Below are 21,644 nucleotides of genomic sequence, written 5' to 3'. Positions count from 1 at the left end.
ATCCCACGTATGAGTGAGATCATGTGGCATTTATCTTTCTCAGACTGGCTTATTTCACTTAGCATAATGCTCTCCAGTTCCATCCATGCTGTTGCAAATGGTAACTTCTTCACTCTTTAGAGAGTACAAGCCCCAGTCACGTTTTGTGTGGCCCACGCAGTAAAACCCAGAATGTCTGGCCCTGGCGGATAGTTCAGTTGGTTGGAGCATCGTCCCGATGTGCCAAGGTTGCGGTGTCAGTCCTGGTGAGAGCACATACAAGAATCAACCAATGAATGTGTAAACCAGTGGAACAACATATCAATGTTTCTCTCTCTCTCCTTCTCCCTTTCTCTCTCTCTCTCTCTCTCTCTCTCAAATCAATATTTTTTTAAAAAGAGTATACTTTAAAACAGTGTGTTTGCATTACTTTGAGATAATTCTAAGACATCTACATATCTGGCCTCATCTACGTTAAGGCCTGGAACACTAAGCCTTAATTCTCCCAGATCTGTGAGCTTGTCCACCACAGTCCCCACCAGGCCCTATCGCCCACAAGCTCGCTCATTTCACTCATTTTCCTTACCTGCTGGGCCCTGTGGTCCAGTATTTGCAACTCTTTTACATATTGCCTCATGGATTCTGGGTCTCAATATAGGCTTTTAAAAAAATAGTATTTTGTACATAGTGCCTCCATTCAGCGTAAGCTTTTGAAGGGAAGTGTTTCAATTTTTAATGGGCTTGTCGAGCAACGCTCTTAATTAAACTTGGCTCAAATCAAAAAGAAAATGAGTATGTTCTTAAGCCAGTCTTGGACATAATATATTGAATCAAATCTTAATTCTGACCAAATGGCAGAATAAAGCCCTTTTTAAAAGCATGAATTTTAGCCATTCAAGTGAGTAAGTATTCTATTTATAGCTGCCAGGGGTTAAGGCTTCCAACAGCTTTCACCCGCCCCCTTCCCTACCACTAATGCCAGTGCACACACCCATGCATGCATGAGCATGCACACACCCACACACACACATGAACACACACACACACCATGTCCCCACCTCAATATTGAATTTCAGCCTCCAGCAAGTCAGACTTTTTCCATTAGTTTGGTTTGGGATCATTTCTGAGCTAAAGGCATGCTTCCTGGCTGGCTGCCAACTGAACGCCAGAATGCAAGGAAATTCTGTGTATTCCTCAAAAACAACAACAAAGAAAACCTGATTCTATCTTCCCTTTAGTGTTTGTCAAGTTCACCAAAAAGGATCCTCCATTTCTCACAGCGCTTCCATTCTTTTGTGATTGCTATCCTAACACAAATACCAAAACTTGCTTGCTTTCCCCAGATATAAAACAAACGACTTTCATATTCAGAATTGAAAGGTGCTAAAAACTCACCACATAGAAAAGGTACAAGCAGCTCTCAATGTTTTCTTAAAACTCTTGCCAAGTACTTTTAAAAATCCAAACCTTGAGTGATATCATCAATTCTTCTCTGACTAGCAATAGCGCAGGGAGTGGGATACATGGTAGTTTTGCCAGGAAATCCAGGCCACTGTTCATAAATTGTGGGTGAACATTTCACACTATGCTGTCCTGCTTCTCTTCGCCTGGCCACCTGACACTCAAGACGGAACAATTAATTTTAAGTTCTGCCCGGGGAGAATCTCCTCCTTCCCAGGCCTGTCTTGGAGAAATTGCACCTGCAGGGTGGAGACGCCCGCTAAGAACTGTCATCACTGAGACCCCAGGATGGCAACAGTCAGAGACGGGGGAGGAGGTCAGGAGAGGGTGGGTCTACCCAGAAGCATGATCACCCTGGGCAGTGGCCTAAGCAGGGGCCACTCTGTGTGATTGGGGTGGGCGTGGCCAGGGGACCACCAGATCTGGAGTCAGAACAAAAGCGACCAGTTAGAACCATGATACATCCATGGGTATTAAAGTTCAAAAATAAGGACAGCAACAATGGAGCTCTAAATACAACAGGCAAAGCCAAGCCTATACCTACTTGGGGTGCACAGGGCAGGGGGTGTTGAGGATGCTGCTGAGGAGGCACCAGCAGAAGGAGGAACCTCCGTCATGGGGGTACTTTGTACCTCAATGTTGAATGTTTTCTATCATTTCAGTGAGGCAAAAAACAAGATACAACACCCATCTATAGCCTGGGCTCCGCACTGGAAGCAGGCACCTGGGGCCACGGACTTGAGCAATAGGAATGTCCGGCAGAGCAACATCTGTCTGATCCCAATATTAGAGCAGCCAGACATACAGAACTCACCCCTGGGGTCTACTCTGCTGATCCCACCTGCTGGCCACACAGTCACTCTATGTGATTCTGACCCGTGACACCTTCCAAGGAACTTCATGAGCTTCTGCTGGAACACCCTACGAAGCCCGCAGGACCCATTTGTAAAAGAACCGAATGATGATATCCGTCATCAGTAAGTCTAGGCTATCAGCGAGCAGCCGGCAAAAGAACAAATCACTATGTCTCATCACATCTCAGGAGCAGGGGTGTCCGAGGAAGGCCCATCTATGTCACTGTTAATTCTGTAGACCTGTTACTTTTGCTGAAGCCACTATTTTTGTTTTGTCCACTTGCAATGTTGAGTTTCTAGCCCCAGATATGTCCTATATTTGAGGGAGCCCTAGACAAAACACACCCTCAATCTGGGTACACAAGCCATGAAAATAACCTTGAAACATGATCGCTGCCCAGTGTGGGATCATATAGCAGTAAGAAAAGTCCAAACATTTGATAAATCCACAGAAAATCTTGCAGACTGGCAATGCACCTGGCCGGGAGACTCTGATAAGCCCTGGAGACACCAACTCAGAAGAAAAAAATGAACACAGGCTCCAAAGTCACACAAAAAACTTGGAATTTCATCTCCCAGCTGTGACTTAACTAGTTACTTAGTCTCTCAAAGCCACAACTGATCAACTCTATCTGAGATTAACAATAGTTGCTAACATGCAGAGGATTTAATTGCATGATGTATACAAAGGGTTTAGCACAGTAAATGCTACCAGGTAAAATGTCTCATAAATATATTATTGCTAGTTTTAGAAGTTTACAGCATCTGGATAAACCTTAGAGATGTTTCAGGTTCATGGGTTAATCAACAGTACTTCCTCTGAGTCCTCTGGTGCCCCCTCCATGACATCATGGTCTCAGTAAGGCAGGGGTGGGAATCCACTAAGCCTAGATGTCGATTTTAGCATAGCCTTAGTCTCACACATGCCGGGTCCCTCACAGGTCCCTTCGCACAACTGATCATGCTGAATTCCACCAACAGCAGTCTTTTAACAGGCAGTGATCTCTAAAGCAAAGGAACCGTTCACCATACTCAGGTTGCTTATTAATCTGAATTAACTGAGTGGGAGAATAAGTACTTGGTGCTGGTCCCTTACAAGCTGAATGGCTTGGTCAGAGTGTTCATTGGTGACAGTGTCATCGCCGAAGCCTCATTGTCGACCTATCAAGCCCAGACTTCCATCATGAACCATCTCCAGAGACCTTCCTTCCATGTCAGGGTCAGCTAATGCCCAACAAATTATCCACTTAAATTAATTGTGTCAACAGATAGTGGCACAGACTCTTATTCTAACACAGTGGTTCTCAATCTTCTGGCCCTTTAAATACAGTTCCTCATGTTATGACCCAACCATAAAATTATTTTCGTTGCTACTTCATAACTGTAATGTTGCTACTGTTATGAATCGTAATGTAAATATCTGATATGCAGGATGGTCTAAGGCGACTCCTGTGAAAGGGTCGTTTGACCGCCAAAGGGGTCGCGACCCACAGGTTGAGAACCGCTGCTCTAGGAAGATGTCTCATTTACAGCATCTTACATGTTAAAAAGCAATAAGGTCCAAAGAACATCAGATTAAATTGTTTTCTTCTGTCCTCCTGCTAGAAGGGGGGCAGGGGGGCGGGCGGGGAGGGGGGTGAGGAGAAACATGGAGAGAACTCACTCCTACCACAATGTACACTTTAAACATCTTACAATTTTCTATGTCAATTATCTCTCAATAAAACTAAAATAATTTTTTTAAAAAAAAAAACCGCTCGCTCCTAAACCGCAGATTAAATCCAGGAACTTTAAAACAAACCCAACTTAATTTCCCTCCTGCCTGGAGGTTTGGGGAGAGCTGTAAGGGTGTAAACTTCTAAATATCCTCCCAATTATTTTCAGCAAATGAGAGTTCTGCTTGCTGATTCAACAGCCTTAATCAAGCTTTCCGTGATTCATTCCTGTGGCTTGCAAGAAAACAACATGCCAGGTGAAAATTAAGCAGAAAGGAAAAAATCACACCCTTACTCATCCAGACTGAGAGAGGTGGAAAAGAAGAGGTGTGGAGTTTCACTTGTGACTGGTTCCAAGAAGCCGCCTCTTGCTTTAATCAAGATCGGTAACCTGAGTGCTTGGTTATTATCAGGGGAGGTCCAGAGAGCAGAGTGCCGATCTCTGATGCTGGCCCTCCCTAGCTTCCTTCAGTCTCAGAAACACGTATCGGTTTCCTGGTGTTCCATGACACAACTTGTCCAATTGTCTATTTCCTTGCTGTTTTAGGATTAAGTGCAAGCTCATAGTTAAGGAAGCCTGGAAAAACATAACTTTATATCTCACTATATAAATATACATTTTATACCTAATAAATATATTTTTTTTTCACTAAATACTACAGAAATCGATTTTGGAATAAATATAACTAACATAGCCCTAGCCGGTTTGGCTCAGTGGAAAGAGCGTCGGCCTGCGAACTGAAAGGTCCCAGGTTCGATTCCGTTCAAGGACACATGCCCAGGTTGTGGGTTCGATCCCCAGTGGGGGACTTGCAGGAGGCAGCCGATCAATGATTCTCTCTCATCATGGATGTTTCTATCGCTCTCTTCCTCTTCCTTCCTCTCTGAAATCAATAAAAATACATTTAAAAAAAATATATGCCCACGGCTGGGCTAGAGCGTCGGCCTGCGAACTGAAAGGTCCCAGGTTTGATTCCGGTCAAGGGCACATGCCCAGGTTGTGGGTTCGATCCCCAGTGGTGAACTTGCAGGAGGCAGCCGATCAATGATTCTCTCTCATCATGGATCTTGGCGCTGTTGGCATTTGGACTGCATCAGTCTGTGCTGTGGGGAGCTGTCCTGTGCATCTGAGGATGGTTTTCTATCGCTCTCTTCCTCTTCCTTCCTCTCTGAAATCAATAAAAATACATTTAAAAAAAATATATATCTAGCATATCTATAGATCTAGATATATAGTATAGGTAAGCTATAAAATATAATTCCGATATTAATTTTAAAAATCAGATGAATGTATCATCCGCACACACATGTGCATACATACCTCTAAAGAGTACACTACAGGAACAATCTTGGCGCTGTTGGCATTTGGACTGCATCAGTCTGTGCTGTGGGGAGCTGTCCTGTGCATCTGAGGATGGTTAGCAGCATCCCTGGTTTCTACCCCGTCTATGCTGATAGCACCCTCCCCACATGGGTGGTAACAACCAAAAATGTCTCCAGACATCACTAAATATCCTCAGGGAGGCAAAATTGCCCCAAGCTGAGAACCACTATTCTATACAAAACATAATTCTAATCCCATTCCTAAAGATCTGCCCAGCCCTTACCAACATCCAGACTGCACACTTTATGACACAGAACACACCTGCTGATACAACCACGCCAGACTCTTCTTTGTAAACTACAGAATCTGTCTTTGTTAGAAACGAAAAACATTAGCAGCTACCATATCACCATCTTAACTAAATTATAGCTTTGGAAAGTTGATTTAAATGTAAACCACTAATTACTTTTTAAATTTCTCACCTCACTTGAAGGAAGGTCAATCTCCCAAATAGTTTCTTAAAATTTTATTGCTTGCTATGAACCTAAAACTCCTCTAAAAAAAAATCCCTGTAAAAGAAAATGTATCCCTGAACGGGAATGAAGCGGCACATTTCTCCATCTTTGCTGAGGAAGATATGAATAGCACAAATGCCCACATCTGTGATGAGGGCCGCTGACATCCACAAGGCAGACAGCAGCTGTCAGCTCTGCAGATGACAAGATTCACAAAACTGCCCACAGACTCCAAAGCAAACATGCCTCTCCCGGCATCACTTCATGGGAAGCTGGGGGTTGTCAGAAACAGACAAAAGCCATGACAAATGACTTAGGAAATCTAGTGTGACCTTCGCCTTCAGTAGAGACGCTCCCCAGAAACCTATAAAGGTTTCATTGAGCCCTAGCCGGTTTGGCTCAGTGGATAGAGCATCGGCCTGGGGACTGAAGAGTCCTAGGTTCGATTCCGGTCAAGGGCACGTACTTTGGTTGCAGGCACATCCCCAGGAGGGGGTGTGCAGGAGGCAGCTGATCAATGTTTCTCTCTCATCGATGTTTCTAACTCTCTATCCCTCTCCCTTCCTCTCTGTAGAAAATCAATAAAATATATTTTAAAAATTTTTTAAAAAGTTTCATTGAAACTAGTCTTTGAATCTGCTTCCCAAACAGTGTTCACCTATAAGTGTTCACTTGCTGCCATCACATTACCAATCAGGACTGTTTTCGCTTTGATGGATTACAGGAAAATTTCTATTTCTTACTCCAGTTGCTGGCACAAACGGGTAATTCTTCCCCGCTTGTATCACATGACTTTGGAGAAGCAAATACGCATTCCAAAAGATCTCCACACAGATGTTATCCATATCTCCTTCTATCTACAAGACCCACTACCAGCACCTCCACATGAATCCAAGTTCCATCTCTGGGTCCAAATCCTGGTTCCACCACTTCCCAGTTGTGCGAACTTGGGAAAATTACTTAACTTCTAAGACTCTGTATATCTCCTATGTAAAATGCAGAGGAGAATGGTACCAACCTCATTAAGACTGTTGGAGAGATTAAATAAATTAATCCACATAAAAAATTTAACACAGACCCAGGCCATGGTAAGTGATCAATAAAATTAAACCAGTTAAAAGAAAGTGCAGGGGACATGAAGGCTGAACAACAACAACAACAAAACCCTGGTTAAGCCCCAAGGCTGAGTTTCTTTTTAAAAAAAATATATTTGTATTGATTTCAGAGAGGAAGGAAGAGGGAGACAGAGACAGAAACATCAATGATGAAAGGGAATCACTGATCGGCTGCCTCCTGCAAGCCCCACACTGGGGATCAAGCCTGCAACCTGGGCATGTGCCCTGACTGGGAATTGAACCGTGACCTCCTGGTTCATAGGTCGATGCTCAACCACTGAGCCACGCCTGCCGGATCTGAGTTCCATTTATTCAATCTGTTACCAAAGTCCCTCAGGATATCAAATCCTAATGATACATCATATTTCCTCCTTGGACAAATAAACCATTGACTTGACTTAGAGAACACTACTAGAATAAATATTTTTTCTTTAAAAGGTAATTTTGTCCTCAGTAAGGTAAAGATAGGATATATACCCTTATAAAAATAAATAATAAATAAATAAATAAATAAATAAATAAATAAATAAATAAAAAATGAGCTTCCAGAATTCTGCTTTCCTGGAGGGAATAGCTCTTCAACTTCATCAAACATTTTATAATAACTCGAAAGAATACCCTCCTGCGGCCTTTAGCTCTTCTGAGGATAGCCCATTTCCTGTCTCATATGCACACGCCAACTCTAAAGATTACCAGTTAGGGATCTGGTGGAGGTTTACGAGCCTGTGGGGATTGTAAGAGACTTAAAAGGCACAACCCTCAGTTATATTTCTGACCCCATCATCTGTGGCAGATTTTCGGTAAAGTAACCCAGTTCTCTGTGCCTCCGGGTAAAAGGAATCTACTTGGTATCGCAGAAATAACAGGAGCGTAAAGATTGAGCTCCAGCCCTGTCAGAGCTCTCTGAACTCCTTGAGAGAGGTTGTCCACTTCCGAAGCACACTTTCTGAGCACACCATACAATCCGCAGAAGAGCAGGTTTTGCTCTTCATTTTTACTCTTAGAATTGATGACTCATATTTTAATTTTTTAAATAAAATACTGGGAAATAATTATGCCGGAGAGTCAGATGTCCAAATTACCCTTCACAACTGAGGCAAAACAGCCCCTGACTGGCTTACACTCCAAAATATGATAGAATCCACTCATCCTACTTTCACAACCAAGAGATCATTTTATCCAATGTTTTTTTCTTCTTATGTTAACTTTGAAAAACAAGAGATTCCATATTTAAAATATTTGTAGGAAAGACACGGGCTTTTGTGAAGAGAACCTTAAGTGAGCATGGTTTTAGGATCTAAAACAGAGTAAGCTAACCTACCAGATCTGCACAAAGGCAAGAAGGAAACTGTTATGGCTGAAAAATACCACGTTACCAAGAGGAACATCCAAGAATTCCGGTGGTTCTCAAGGGCTGAAAAAATTAAGGTCAGAATTTACAGTCTGCACCTGACTTTATATTTTTGAAGTTGAACTTGGCACCTATTCTTGAGAGAATCCCTGGAGAATGAAAATCTTTGGAAATGCAGTACCTACGATTTACAAGGCCATATTCTGATGACCCCCTCCTATACAAGGCAAAAATGTGTAAAAGTGTGGGGAGGCTGCGAACTTTTATCTTCTTAAAAATCTGAAAGCAGTTCAGAAATAGTGCCTACTGAAGACTCTACTTCTGACAGCAAACAACAACACATCTACTAGATGTGGAAAATGCCCACAGGCAACTTGGCCTTGGTAAGATACTTGGTTTCCAAAGAGAGACTCCAAGGGCAGCAATGGAAGAATTAGGAAAGATCACCAAGAACAAACAAGTGCCATTAGAGACCAAGGCTGAGACAATCCACAGTCTCTTATTCTCAATTACTATGTATGGATTAGAAAACTGGACAGTGAAGAAGGCTGATAGGAAAAACATTGATTCTCTTGAAATATGGGATTGGAGAGAGCTCTACAGATACCCTGGATGACCAGCAAGACCAACAAGGGGGTCCCCTCAATTAAATTAAGCCCAAAATATAGCTGGAGTCAAAAATGACAAACTGAAGCTGTCCTACTTTGGGCAAGTCATGACAATTCAGGGTTCTTTGGAAAACACAACAGTGCTGGGAAAAATAGAAAGCATCAGGAAAAGAGGAAGACCAGGCATGAAATGGATTAACTCCATTTAATTATAACAAGAAAAAGGTAGCAAGATCAGGGACCCAGGGTGGTGACAGACAGAGCCTAGTAGGTTGGCACAGAAAATGGCTATATGTGTAAGGGTAGTTCAGACAGTGTCCCAGGACTGGGGTGTCGGGATGGCCCAGTCCCTGGCTGATCAAGTGGGTGGAGGCTAACGCTTCTCACACCTCCTACAGGATGACCCCCTCACTACTACCACCACCATACACCTGACTCAAGTCAGGGCACTTTCAGTGGCCTTAGAAGTCCTAGAAATCAAGTCCCCTTTCCATTCAGTCCTGCTAAGATACTGATGGATGACAGGAATACCTTTTTTTAAAGTTTTTTAAAAATTGATTTGAGAGGGAGGGAGGGAGGGAGGGAGGGAGGATGAGAGAAACATCAGTGTGAGAAAGAAACATCGATCAGTTGCCTCTTGCATGTGCCCCAACCGGGAACAAACCTGCCACCTTTTGGTGTATGGATCAACGCTCCAGCCAACTGAGCCACACCGGCCAAGTCAGGAATAGCTTGTTGCATTAGCGTTCAGTGGCCAGGAAGTCTTGGCTCTAGCAAACTCCAGCATCCATTTACTCACCTGGCTAGGCTACATAAGGCTGTAACATGTTAGGATTGTGACATCGACAGAATTAACCATGCAAAAGTCATTCCATTTCATGAAGTTTCTGTTTCAGGAAAAGAGACCAGGAATCGGAATCTGCTAGTTGGCACCATGATGAGCAAGAGTTTGAATGCACCAGGTCTGAGTGAATCTACCTCACAAGACTTGAGAATGGTGTCACAGATCAGAAAATTCTTAGACAACAGCATTTCAATTTACTACAAGGAGCAAATAAGGAGGGCCAGCGAATCTGGGGTATTAACAACCATGGGACAAAATGAGTACTTTATTATGCAAATGATTGTTAGCCTCAGAATGATAATGGATGTTAGCAACAGGTATTAAATGAATACCAGAATAATGAAGCTCTACTGGCAATTAAATGGAACAGACTGTCCATGCACACAACATGGGTGGGTCTCAAGGGTACTGAGTGGGAAGTCCCATCTCAGAAGGTTTACATACTGTCTGATTCATTTACATAACACTGTAACGACAAACTCACAGAGAACAGATTAGCAGTGAATAGAGACTGAGGGGGGATATTTCTCATGGGTTAGCACAAAGCATGGAGCGTTCCATATTAGGATCGTGCTGGTGGTTACACAAACCTATATATGTGAAAACACTGAAGTGTGTGAAAAACAGGTGAAATCTAAACGAGGTGTGAGGGCTGTACCAATGTCAATGTCCTGGTTTTGATACTGTACTACTGTTATGTAAGATGTCACCACCGAGCAAGCTGGGTGACAGGTACACAGGACCGTGCTGTACTATTCTGGCAACTGCTGAGCCTATTATTTTAAAAAAAAAAAAAAAAAGCATCCCAGAATAAAACTGAAATAAATACCTGGGGGAGAACGCAGGAGATATAACTTAGTTCAAGATGTTCTCAACTTTCAGAGAACATGACCTTCTAGAGAGCAACTGTCAGTCTCATCACTCTGTACAGTATAATACACATTTCTCTAATGCTCTGGGGAGAGGATCTGAAAGGGAACTTAGGGAGTGAGAAAGCCTTGGACAGAGGGTACAGCCAGATACGGGTATTCTAACCAGACCCAACACCTTAACCCATGATTTGGATGATAAACAATGATTTAGAGTTTGGATTACTAGTGAGACCCAAATTTAATGTATGGCCATAAAAGTATGGACACAGCACAGCGATTCTCAACTGGAGCCACTTTGCGCCCCCTCCCTACCCAGGGGACATGTGCAATGGCTGAAAATGTCAACAATGACGAGGTTGAGAAGGCCGAGAAAGAGGGCACACTTATCCACATCTGCAAATCTGAGGCTGAAAACTACCGGAGGGCTGAATACCCTGGCCCTGAGCCCAATCATTAAAAGAACAAAATGGGGGAGGAAATAAACAGAGGCAAGGCTGCATGAAATGACAACATCGTAGAAGATGCAGTGCTATTTGCACCTAGCACTCAACACTTTTATTTCAAAGTTCATGGAAATACTTCCCAGGGGTAATTAGTAAGAATAATAAGCCTTCAAGTCAAACATACACACACACACACAGACCAGTGCTGCATGTCACCCAAATCCCTACAATTAAAACAACCACCCCATAACTACTGTGGCCCAGGGCTAACTCCCAAGGATACTTACAATGCAAAGGAATGAGAAGTAAAAGAAAAACCCATACAAACAATACCCTAAACCAGTGGTTCTCAACCTGTGGGTCATGACCCCTTTGGCAGTCGAACGACCCTTTCACAGGGGCCACCTAAGACTATCCTGCATATCAGATATTTACATTACGATTCATAACAGTAGCAACATTACAGTTATGAAGTAGCAACGAAAATAATTTTATGGTTGGGTCACAACATGAGGAACTGTATTTAAAGGGCCAGAAGGTTGAGAACCACTGCCCTAAACAAATGGTCAATGGTTCCCATGCAGCCCAAGGCTGCATCCCTTGTGTGTGCCTTGGTCTTAAATGAACATTAGCAACCACACTGGGGTTTTCTGGGGGCCATACATGAATCACCAGCCCTGCTATTAACTGAGAAGAATGCCTCTCTCCTCCACCCAGACTTAAAGAAGAACCTGACAGTGGTCACAGAAATCGAGTACTCAATGTTAATATCCTCTGTTCAGCAATGCATGTCACTAACAAGAAGTTACAAAATCCCTCTTATCATAAGTACATCATGACTGAGTGTCTGGGCTGTGCCTGCAGTAAGCTGCACAGGCACATCTCATAAAACTTTTTGCGCCAAATGATAAGTAAAAATGTGCAAAACCCTTTGATGAAACATCTCTCATTTGATGAAAATGGTATTCTCAAGAAATAATCAGACAAGCATGCAATGATACAGGAACAAGAATGTTTGTGTGATGCCTTCTATAAAAGCAAACAACGAGAAACAACCTAAAATGGTCCTATAAATGATACATGCCCAGGAGAAATAGGCAGGGCCACTCTTAGAACTGGACACCTAGGACCCCTGCCTTGGGCTGTAGGCTTTAGAGTGCCCTGTACATAACAAAGGCACACACAAAAAAGTTAACAGCAGTTCCTCAAAGAGCTAATCATGGTCTTGGGTGAAAAATATTATTAATTTCAAACTTGTAGTAAGTGGCAGTAATTTGATATGAATTATTATTTTCCACTAATAATATTAGCAAAAGCTTCCCCCAACCCCAAACAGAATGAATTTAGCCATTTCATTTTAAAAATGTGTTTAAAGAAAAATTTCTTCAATCAAAAAGGAACAATTGTGAAACATGCAACAAAATTGATAATTTAAGACAATACTTAAAAATCAGATTAAGGAAATAAAAATATTTGTATGACTAGAAAGGGAAAAAAATTTACACACACATGATCCCCAATCATTTTTATGTACACTATTTCATGGCCAAGGTGCATTAAGGAATAGTCTCATCTGAAAACAGATTTTTAATGAATTAACTTCTGTGTTCAGTTTTCTTTATAATATGCAGAGCATTGAAAACTCTGAAAAACAACTTAAGAAATATTTAATGGGCCTAAATATAGTTTTAAGAAATGGTATGGCTCAGTGGTTGAGTCCCAACCTATGAACCAGGAGGTCACGGTTTGCTTCCTGGGTTGAGGGCTTGGTCCCCAGTGGGGGGTGGGCAGGAGGCTCCGGAAAGGAGCCGGAATCTGTACTCGAAAGAGGAGATTCCATCAGAAAATCTAAAGGAGGACTACTGAGCAGTAGAATTGGGGAGAAAAATTATAGTCTTCCAACCCTTTACTTTAATAAAATTAACACTTCTTAAAAACCCAGCTTTCTAAGTGCCTTCTTTTACAATCTCCCTACCATCCTCAGGAGGCTGGGGCCAGCGGCCTTAGAAGTCACATTTTACAAAGAAACAGAAGATACTTGTCTTTCCTAAGTCAAAAACAAACCAAATAAAAATTAGTGGCATGTTCAAAAGCTGATTCACAATTTCCTGCTGGGTTTGCAATGTTTCTGGGGTGTGGATCACTTGTTTTCCCAAACTCCCATGCTGTTTCCAACTCAAAAATCACTTACTAAGTGCCTACTGTATATGGCACTTTGGCTAAGGACACCAACAGGAGAGAAAAGCATGGCCAGGCTGTGAAGAGCACAGAGGCTCTGATGACTGCTTGTCTGGGTTCAAATCCGGGCTGTCATTTTCTAGCTGTGTGACACTGGGCCAATGACTGAACCTCTCTGTGCCTCACTATCCTTACACATACAGTTGCTAAATGGATTAAATGAGGCAATGAATGTAAAGTGCTCAGGAACTTGCGGGGCACATAGAGAGCACTCAGTAAACGTTAGCCTTATTTATCATTGTCTTCGAAGAATTGTAAAAAGCTTTGTAATTAATAAAAAAGATTATGAGCATCTCCCCTCCCATCATAAAAAAAAAAAAAAAATCTGTACTTGAGGGGAAAGTAGAGGCTATCCAAGGCTAGAACCCCATCCTTAAGGACCTTCCAGTGCAAACGAGGTGATACAATCTGTAAATGGGATATTGAACCTCTCAAGGCTGTTTACTCACTTGAGAGGGGGTGGGGTGGGGGAAGGTATGTAAAGCCTCTGAGGACAGGAGTAAATTCCTAAGATGACCAGGACGGAAAGGCAGAGCCAAGTTCAGAGGAAAGAGAGGTAGGGGTCAGGTGAACTAGACCTGTCAGAGGCGGTTTCAAAAGGGAGCTGGGCAGGCAGGCCATCTGATCGGCAGCGAGGGCGGCCTGCACAGAGGTGCGGGCAGGGCTGGTCAGGGAGGCTCTGGAGCCCAATGCAGGAGGGGATGAATGAAGACAGTTGCAAGGTCAGAAAGGCCTGGAAAACCAGACTCGGGAACGTGAACTTGATTTTGTAAGCAATCCGGAGACGCTTTAAGACAGAATTCTGGAAATGCAAACTCTGTGTTGTACAGGGTGTACAGGCTGAAGGGGAGCAGATGAACAAATGCAATCCAGCACCACAAACCATACCTGGCAAAGCTCTAAGGCCGAGCTTTCCCTGCGCCTGTGAGTGCTGGGATGCACTCACCACCGACAGCCGCCCGTGCTTCATGTCTCAGTTACAATAACTAAACTCTTATTATTACTCACCCACCTACCCCGTGCCAAGAGATGTAAATCTTATCTTGAATTCCATGCAAGGTCAACACGATTATGCCCACTTCCAGACCAGAGAAATCAAGGCCAGGAAAGCTCAGGTAACCTGGCCAAGCTCCCACAGGGGGGAGGGGTACAGGGGGCTCCCAGAGGCCACATCTTTTCTACTTTTGGGATGAGGTGCTTTTCCCTCCGCCCAGGAGCCTTTTGGCATGAGGAAGTCTTGCCAAGATTAATCTAGACTTCACGGGTTACTCATTCTTGAAATGTTCCCTGCAAATTAATGACATGAAAATGTTACGTAGCAATTACCCTGAAAGCAAAATTTTGAAAACCCATTAACCAAAAGGTAGCCTCGCCTACAAATCTCAACAGAAGAGCACCTCCCAGGCTCGTGTCCTTACAGGTGACCCCACTTAAAGCCAGCAGAGCTGGAAAAGCAAACACTCTGCTTGCTCCCTTCAGCGCTCTGGTTGATAGGAAGGCCCTGCCTAGGCTGGTTTGTGCCTGATTTTGTAGAGGCCACATGATAGGCGGGGAGCAGCCCTTCCCGCAGCCCTGGCCAGGGAGATCAGGGCTCCCTGCTGGCAACAACTGTCTTGCTCGCAGCTGCTCCCGGGGCTTTGCTGTTCCCAATGTGACAGGGGCCAAAAAATGTACTTGACAATAGAAATCTTTGAGGGTGTGCAAAAAAGGCAAGACACTGTAACTCCATTGTGAGAAAAGGTACATGCTCTGATTCTATTATACAGTCGTCAAAAGGGTGGGCTTCAGGATTTGGTGAGGCAAGGCAGTCCTCAGCACTTCCCTTTTGCCTGGGAGAGATGATTTGAGGGGAGGGAAGGAGCTGCCAAAAATAATAGTCTTCATTTTTTTTTTTAACCAAAACAAGAAATATCAATAAGCTCTAAAACCAAACAAAATAAAATGCTATGAAAAAATAGGCTCAAACACTCTTAGCCCCTTAAAAAGCTCGTTAAACAACCCCAGGTAACAACCAAACCCAAACTGAGTGTTCAGGAGGAAAAAGGCGTTTCCACTGAACCTCTTGCGAGTTGAGTTTGTTCCAACCTGGAGTGAACCAGGCTGTAAGAAATAGTGGAAAACATTCTAGTTGTACCTAACAATTTATCCCTTAAAACATTCAACCTGCTTCCTGTATCTGGAATTCTGAGTATATTTGTGTACATTTTACATATTTATTCTGAAAAACCAAAGCGTTTGTATGTCCCATTAATAATCCTCAAAAGAGCTTTTGCTTGAGCAGCCATTGTGCCACTCCTATTCCTAGAATGGAAAACAGAAAAGTCAAGCTCATGTATGAGTTCAACTGGTAGGTGCTTACTGGCCTTCCAGTGTTCTCAGCACTGTACTTGGCCCTGGGGACATGGAAACAGCGTCCACTTCAAAATATCAACAACACATTTGCACAGTAGTCTGGCCACTGTGCTGGTTGAGACTTTTCTGCTATTTTTTTTAATTGCTTTGGTTACAGACATAGCAAAAACCTAGTTGCTGCCTAAAGTAAGCTTTTTAACAACTTACCTCCAAATGCTAAAGAAAACACACCTAGTTTTCCCAGAAGTGTACACACAATTTACTTGAGAGTAGCCATAAATATCTAAAGGTAGACCATGAAGAAACAAACTCTATTAGGGAATGTGGGGTGCTCAGTTTCTCCAATCCCGGGGTACACTTTGAAGTCAGTAGCCATCAGCTGAGGGGCGCGAGCCTCACAAGTGTCCCGCTGACCTGGCCGGCAGGAAGATAGGTGTCTGCTGCTACTTACAGCAGAAACTCCAAGGCAAGAGGGCTGTGCATGCAACACGCACGAGAATTCATTCCACGAGGCAACTGCTTCGTAGGTACAGCTCAGTGGTTCTCAAGTGGCAGTGATTTTGCTCCCCATAGCTCATTTGGCAATGTCTGCAGACATTTAATTGTCACAACTTGGGGGCTCTACTAGCATCTAGAGGCCAGGGATGCTGCTCAACACCCTACAAGGCACAGAACAGTCCCCCTAAAACAAAGAATGAACTGGCCCAAAATGACACTGGTACCCAGTTTGAGAAACCCTGGCCCTGCTCTGAGTAACAGCTGCAAGTCCCAGGTAACTCCTATTTCCTTAATATTTGGACAGTCATACATGAAGCCAATACATATAACATTTCCTTCAACGTTTTGTTCTCAACCATTAGCATTAGCTTCAAATTGTTGTCCGACAAGCAACAAGTCATTATGCCCAAATCGCAATGGGAAAAATTACCAAAGAACAGGACACCACTTAGTGATAAGGAGGCCCTCCAATTTTGCTGTCCTTGGAAATATCACTTCCACACTTATTGTTTCTACTCTCACAAGACATAGCAAGATTTTCTTCACTGGACAGTTTAACAAAAGGAGGCTCTGTTATAAAACACTAAACAGAGAGACTATGTTAGGAGTTTGTTTTCAATTAATACAGCAATGTGTGGCCACCCTCATTGGCCCTGCTGGCCTCCACCTCAGGGGCAGAACGTTGAAGGCTGATTAGAAATACTCCACCAAATTAAAAATATAATTTCAAATAAATGAAAATATCCTCAAAATGAACATTTCCACCAGCAACAGAGGGGAAAGGCTCTGGATTCTACAGCAAGCTCTTCATCCTTGGGCAAGTGACTTAATCTTTGACTTAAAAATGCTTCGACTAGGAAATGAAGGGGATGGATGATCACTAAAAGACAACTTCACTATTATATCATTGAACTAAAATCCAACAACCAGGTTACCTTACACTGAACCATAGTGTAAGGAAAAAGTTTTTCAACCAGAAAATGTGAGAGGCATCTGTCCCACGTTATCCTGAAGTTCCCCCCACTTGCACTAGGGGGCAGAGTTCTTCCCAAGGGGAGGCCACAGACCCCCTGTGGTCCAGACAGGCTTCATGGAGACCAGGATCCCAAAAAACTCAACACAAATTCTATGTCCCATCCTATCTCTTAAGGAACCCAGAATACACAAAAGCAAAATAAAGCCAATAAAAGTTAAGAATTAGTGTCCTGCAGGCATAGCCTAGGTTTTCTAACAGATAAAAGCCCACTGGTCTTTCATCATGGCTTAATCTGCAATCCTGCAAAAAGTTCTCGTGCCTTCTTGCAGGCATGAAGTTCTACGGATTAGAAAATGCTACAGTCTCACATTTACAGATTTCATTCTTTAAAAACAGGTAAAAAAAAGTATTAATGGATGATTAATTCCTTTCCAGCCCACATCTCACAGAGAATATGGGTATCACATGTGAGATGCCACTATGAAAAAAACTGGGTATTACTATTGCACAGGAATACATTTATCACTTTGGCCATTATAAATAGTTGTCTAAGTGGGCATCCCGAAAGCAGAATGACTTGAAATATTATATCCAATTAAGTCTGAAAAAGCAAGTTGGGGAACACAGATGCAACCCCTCACCAATCTAATTGGCAGGAACATTCCAAAACTGTCCTGGCTTCACAAAACACCCCCTGGCTCTCAATGAAAGTCATATCTGACTCCCTGAAGTCAACTAAGTTTACGTTGAGCCACTTCAAACCTCAAACTTAAACAGAACTCATTAAATAAACACAACCAAGAAAGGAAAGGGAGCCAGGAAACTACAGTAACTCTGGACCCCAGGGGGAGAGAAAGGGGAGAGGGTTCTCCAGTCAAGGATTCCAAGTCACTGTGGTGTCCCGCCCTCAGGGAACCTAAAAGGGGCATCGGTTTAACCTTTTTAAATAGCCATTGTTTGCCCTAAACGATTTTCTTTACATTCAAATTCAAAATCTGCCCAGGGCAGTCCGCACAGATACCTGATCTTTTGATCTCACCATCTGGAAGGATCTCCAACCCTACAGAGCGCTTCTCGGGGAGAACTACAGGTCCCACGCCAAAGGTCCAGCGGGCAGAGAACACGGTGAATGATTAAACGCGCCGTTCCCGCTCACACTCCATCACAGCCGGCTCCCCTGGAAGTGCGTGCACCCCTCGCACAGGAAGCCGGCTCGTTTTGCAAAGGAAATACCAGACCTTTCTTGGAGAAAGGCACGTCCCGGTGGAACATTTTACTGGACTTCCTGCACCCAGGTAGTCGGGCAAGCAGAAGTCCTGGCCAGGCCCGGGCGCCCGCCGCCTCACCTCCCGCGCCCGCCGCGGGGACACCGGTGAGCCGGCTACCCACGCAGAAGGAAGCTCACCTTCGCTACCTCCCGGGGCCAAGGGGAAGCGCGGGACCAAGCAAAACCTGCCCCGGCTTACTCATCCCGAGGCTCCCCCGGGGGGTGAGGGGGTGATTTCAGGCGATTCACGGGAAGTTTCGCCCTCCACGGCTTAGGGAAAGGTACCGGGCGGGCGCCCGGCGCGGTGGGCAGACCCCTCCTCCGGGGCACCGAGGCCAGGTCCGGGCAGGAAGGGAGCCCGCGCGGGGCGGCGAGCGCACTCACCTCGGGGAAGAAGTTGTCCATTGTTCCAGCGCGTTCCCCGACTTGCCCGAGTCGGGCGTCCAGCTCGAAGAAGTCAGCCCAGCGGAAGGTCCGGGGAAGGAACCATGCATGTCACGGCGCGACTCCCAGGAACTCGAGCCCTAGGGGCTCTCCCGTGGCCATCGCCTGACCCCCGGCTCGTCTTTCGCACCTTCTGTTTGCCCAGACCCAATTCTCGAACTCCTCCGTCCCCAACGCAGCCTTTGTCTCCTCTTCCTCCAAGTTCTTCACTTCTGGGCGCAGCGCACGCGAGCGGAGAACAGCTGGTGGCACATTCTTCCCCGGGGCTAGGGAGGGCGGCGGGGGGCTGGGGAGCGCTCCCCCTCCCTCTGAGCTGGGGCCCGAGGCGCTGGGCGCCGGCACCCGGACAGCGGCTACAGGGCGAGCCCGGAGTCGTTCTCCCCGTGCGAGCGCCGCCGCGGTAAGTATTCGGGCGCCGCGGCTCAGCCGGCTCAGCGAGGCTCCGGGACTTGCAGACGGGAGCACACGCCCCGCCCCGATCCGCTCGCCGGGCCACGCCCACCCGCCCGCGTCGCCCCGCCCCCCTCCAGGAGCCCAGCCCGGAGCCAACCCCGCCCCGCTTCCGCAGGGTCCCAAGCAGCCCGGCGGCGCGCCCCGCCCCACCTACCACCCAGGCCCCGCCCACTCCGCGCCGGGGCTGCTCCAGGCTCTGCGGCGGGCGGGGAAGGCGGGTTCCAAGTGGCTCCACTCCTGTCCCCGCCTCCCCACCTAAAGGCTGGCGGGGGAGTTGACTCTTCGCTCTGGTGATAGAAACCAAATAGTCACCGGGGAGGAGGGGTTGAGAGATTCTTTTGTGCCTTTGATCTCCAGCAGACCCTGGAACCCGCTCAACACGGATCTCATTAATGCAGCTCGGCAGAGGAGCGACCCCGGGAAGGAAGCGCGGTCCGCGGAGCGGCCCCGGCTGTTGGGTCAGATCAAAGCGCTGAACTGAGGCTCATCAGAATTTCTGGAAGCTGCTTTCCCGTCTTGAGTTTCTCTCCTGCGGTCAGGCGAACAGACGTTTTCCTAGCCGCGGGGGGGAAGCAGTTTTGTAAACTGGAAGAGGGCGTGGCCAATTGCACCTTTAAAAAACGTAACCTTGTTCTGGGACCTAAAGGAAACAGAGATCAGAAAGTCGGGTGGATGAAGGATCAAACCCACCAGGTACGGACGGAGTCCTGGTTTCCTCTATGGCAGGTCCTCAAACTTTAGCGTGCACAGGACTCACCTGGGAAATTTGTTAAAATGCAGGTTGGCGTTCAGTGGGGCGAGCGCTGACCATCTGCGTTTCTAACAGGACCTCAGAGGGTGGCACCTGGACCTGTGCAGATCTGCGCACTGAAGCCTGTCTGTCACAGGTAGAGAAATGCAGAACCGGGGTTTAGAAACTTTTGTAACGATTTTAAAATGCCACGACATCCAAGCGCCTGATCGTTGGACTCTTTGAACCGAGTATACACCAGTTCGGGTGTTGTCAGACTGCATGGTGAGTCATACACCTGGCACAGCAGGGATCGCCTATTGGTTCCTAACAGATCGTTGACAAAAATGACTGGTTCTTCACCACAAGTAGTTAGAAACGCGCTCTCTGGGATTTGCCAACTCATGCTTTAAAACTCAAGCCAGAAAGTCACATCTTCCAGAGGAAGCCTCCCCGGAGATGCCAAGCCACTCACCCTGCTTCCAGCCCCACCGAGGCATGGGTGTGGCTTATTTCTAAGACTATTGAAGAAACCACATCATATTGTAAGGGGCTTTTTATTGCTGTCCTACCCATCTTCAGTTGGGAAAATGGAAGCTCCTTAAGAAAGGGAACTGCGCTTTAAAATTTGCATCCCCTGTCTTTTTCAAAGAATGAATGAACCCTTGTGTGAAACTCCAAGCATGTTTATAACCCTTCTCAGAGCCGTTCTCCAGCATTAATATTTATTCAGCCCACCCCCCTGTGGAAAACGTCATGGTATAATTTGTGATAGTGCACTATGCTGTTGCCCTGTTTCATAGGTTTAGAGACGCTTAGGCCAATAAAGACCGTGTCCCAGATTGAAGATGGAGCCAGGATAAACAACAGCAATCCCAGGCACCAAAGTGCTTAGTCAAATGAGTCCTACTGCCACCTGTGTTCAAATATGGGAGCAGAACAATTACAGTCATTATGGTATTATTAATCTGTACAGAACATCTTCCAAGAGAAATTACCAGGCAGCTTGTTCAAGTGGGTGTGTGGGTGGGGCGTGGATCCCAGCAGCAGCCCAGGCACTGAGTAATGTATTGGGCAGTCTTGGCCAAGACACTTTCCAATATTGGCTCATCAATTGTAACAACTTACCACACTAATACAACATGTTAGTAATAGAGGAAGCTAGGGAGAGGGGGCAGTAAGGGGGTAGATGGACACATTCCCCTCCATTTTTATGTAAACCTAAAACTGCTCTAAAAATAGAGTCTAAGTTTTTAAAAGTCACATTTCTGTTGTTTAAGAAGATATAGTTAATTACCCCCAACTTGACTCATATGAAGAATATGAGCCAGATCCAATCCATAAGGATTGAATTTTACTAACTTATTATAATTAAAAAGTTTCTCTCACCTGGGACTGTTGTTCAAAAAAAAAGCTTGTTTCTTAATCTCAGGTGTGGGCTGAGTGCTTAAAAATCTCAATGTTAGTAAGCACCCAACTAGGCAATTCTCAGTGTGAGAATCACTGCTTTAAGGTTGTCAGAATTCATTAGATTTTCCTCATAAATGTACATTCTCAAAGAGGTGTAACGATAAACTGAATAGTTAGGCTATTTGCTGAATAAAC

The 21,644-nt window shown here is 45.0% G+C and overlaps 1 protein-coding gene and 1 long non-coding RNA gene across 3 annotated transcripts in view; one reads left to right on the top strand and one right to left on the bottom strand.

Moving 5' to 3' along the window:
• The window catches only part of MYO10 (myosin X), a 197,712-nt gene extending 178,425 nt beyond the window's left edge, over window positions 1-19,287 (bottom strand). Inside the window, exon 1 of one of the 2 annotated variants that reach the window (XM_006081493.3) lies at window positions 18,797-19,287. In XM_006081493.3, the coding sequence (XP_006081555.1) occupies window positions 18,797-18,817 (21 nt within the window). In that variant the 5' untranslated portion in view covers window positions 18,818-19,287. Of the gene's footprint in view, window positions 1-18,166; window positions 18,203-18,796 lie in introns of those variants that run through there. The other variant, XM_023752196.1, reaches the window with a different exon arrangement.
• Window positions 19,158-21,302, top strand: LOC106696621. The gene is made up of 2 exons (XR_002828695.1): window positions 19,158-19,256; window positions 19,667-21,302. It is a non-coding gene; the product is annotated as an uncharacterized LOC106696621 (long non-coding RNA).
• Window positions 21,303-21,644: the final 342 nt, after the last annotated feature.

This window comes from Myotis lucifugus, unplaced genomic scaffold (genome assembly GCF_000147115.1).
Source record: "Myotis lucifugus unplaced genomic scaffold, Myoluc2.0 scaffold_0, whole genome shotgun sequence".
Taxonomy (NCBI): Eukaryota; Metazoa; Chordata; class Mammalia; order Chiroptera; family Vespertilionidae; genus Myotis; species Myotis lucifugus.
Note: the sequence above shows the minus strand (reverse complement) of the source record. Positions and strands in the feature narration are given on the sequence as shown.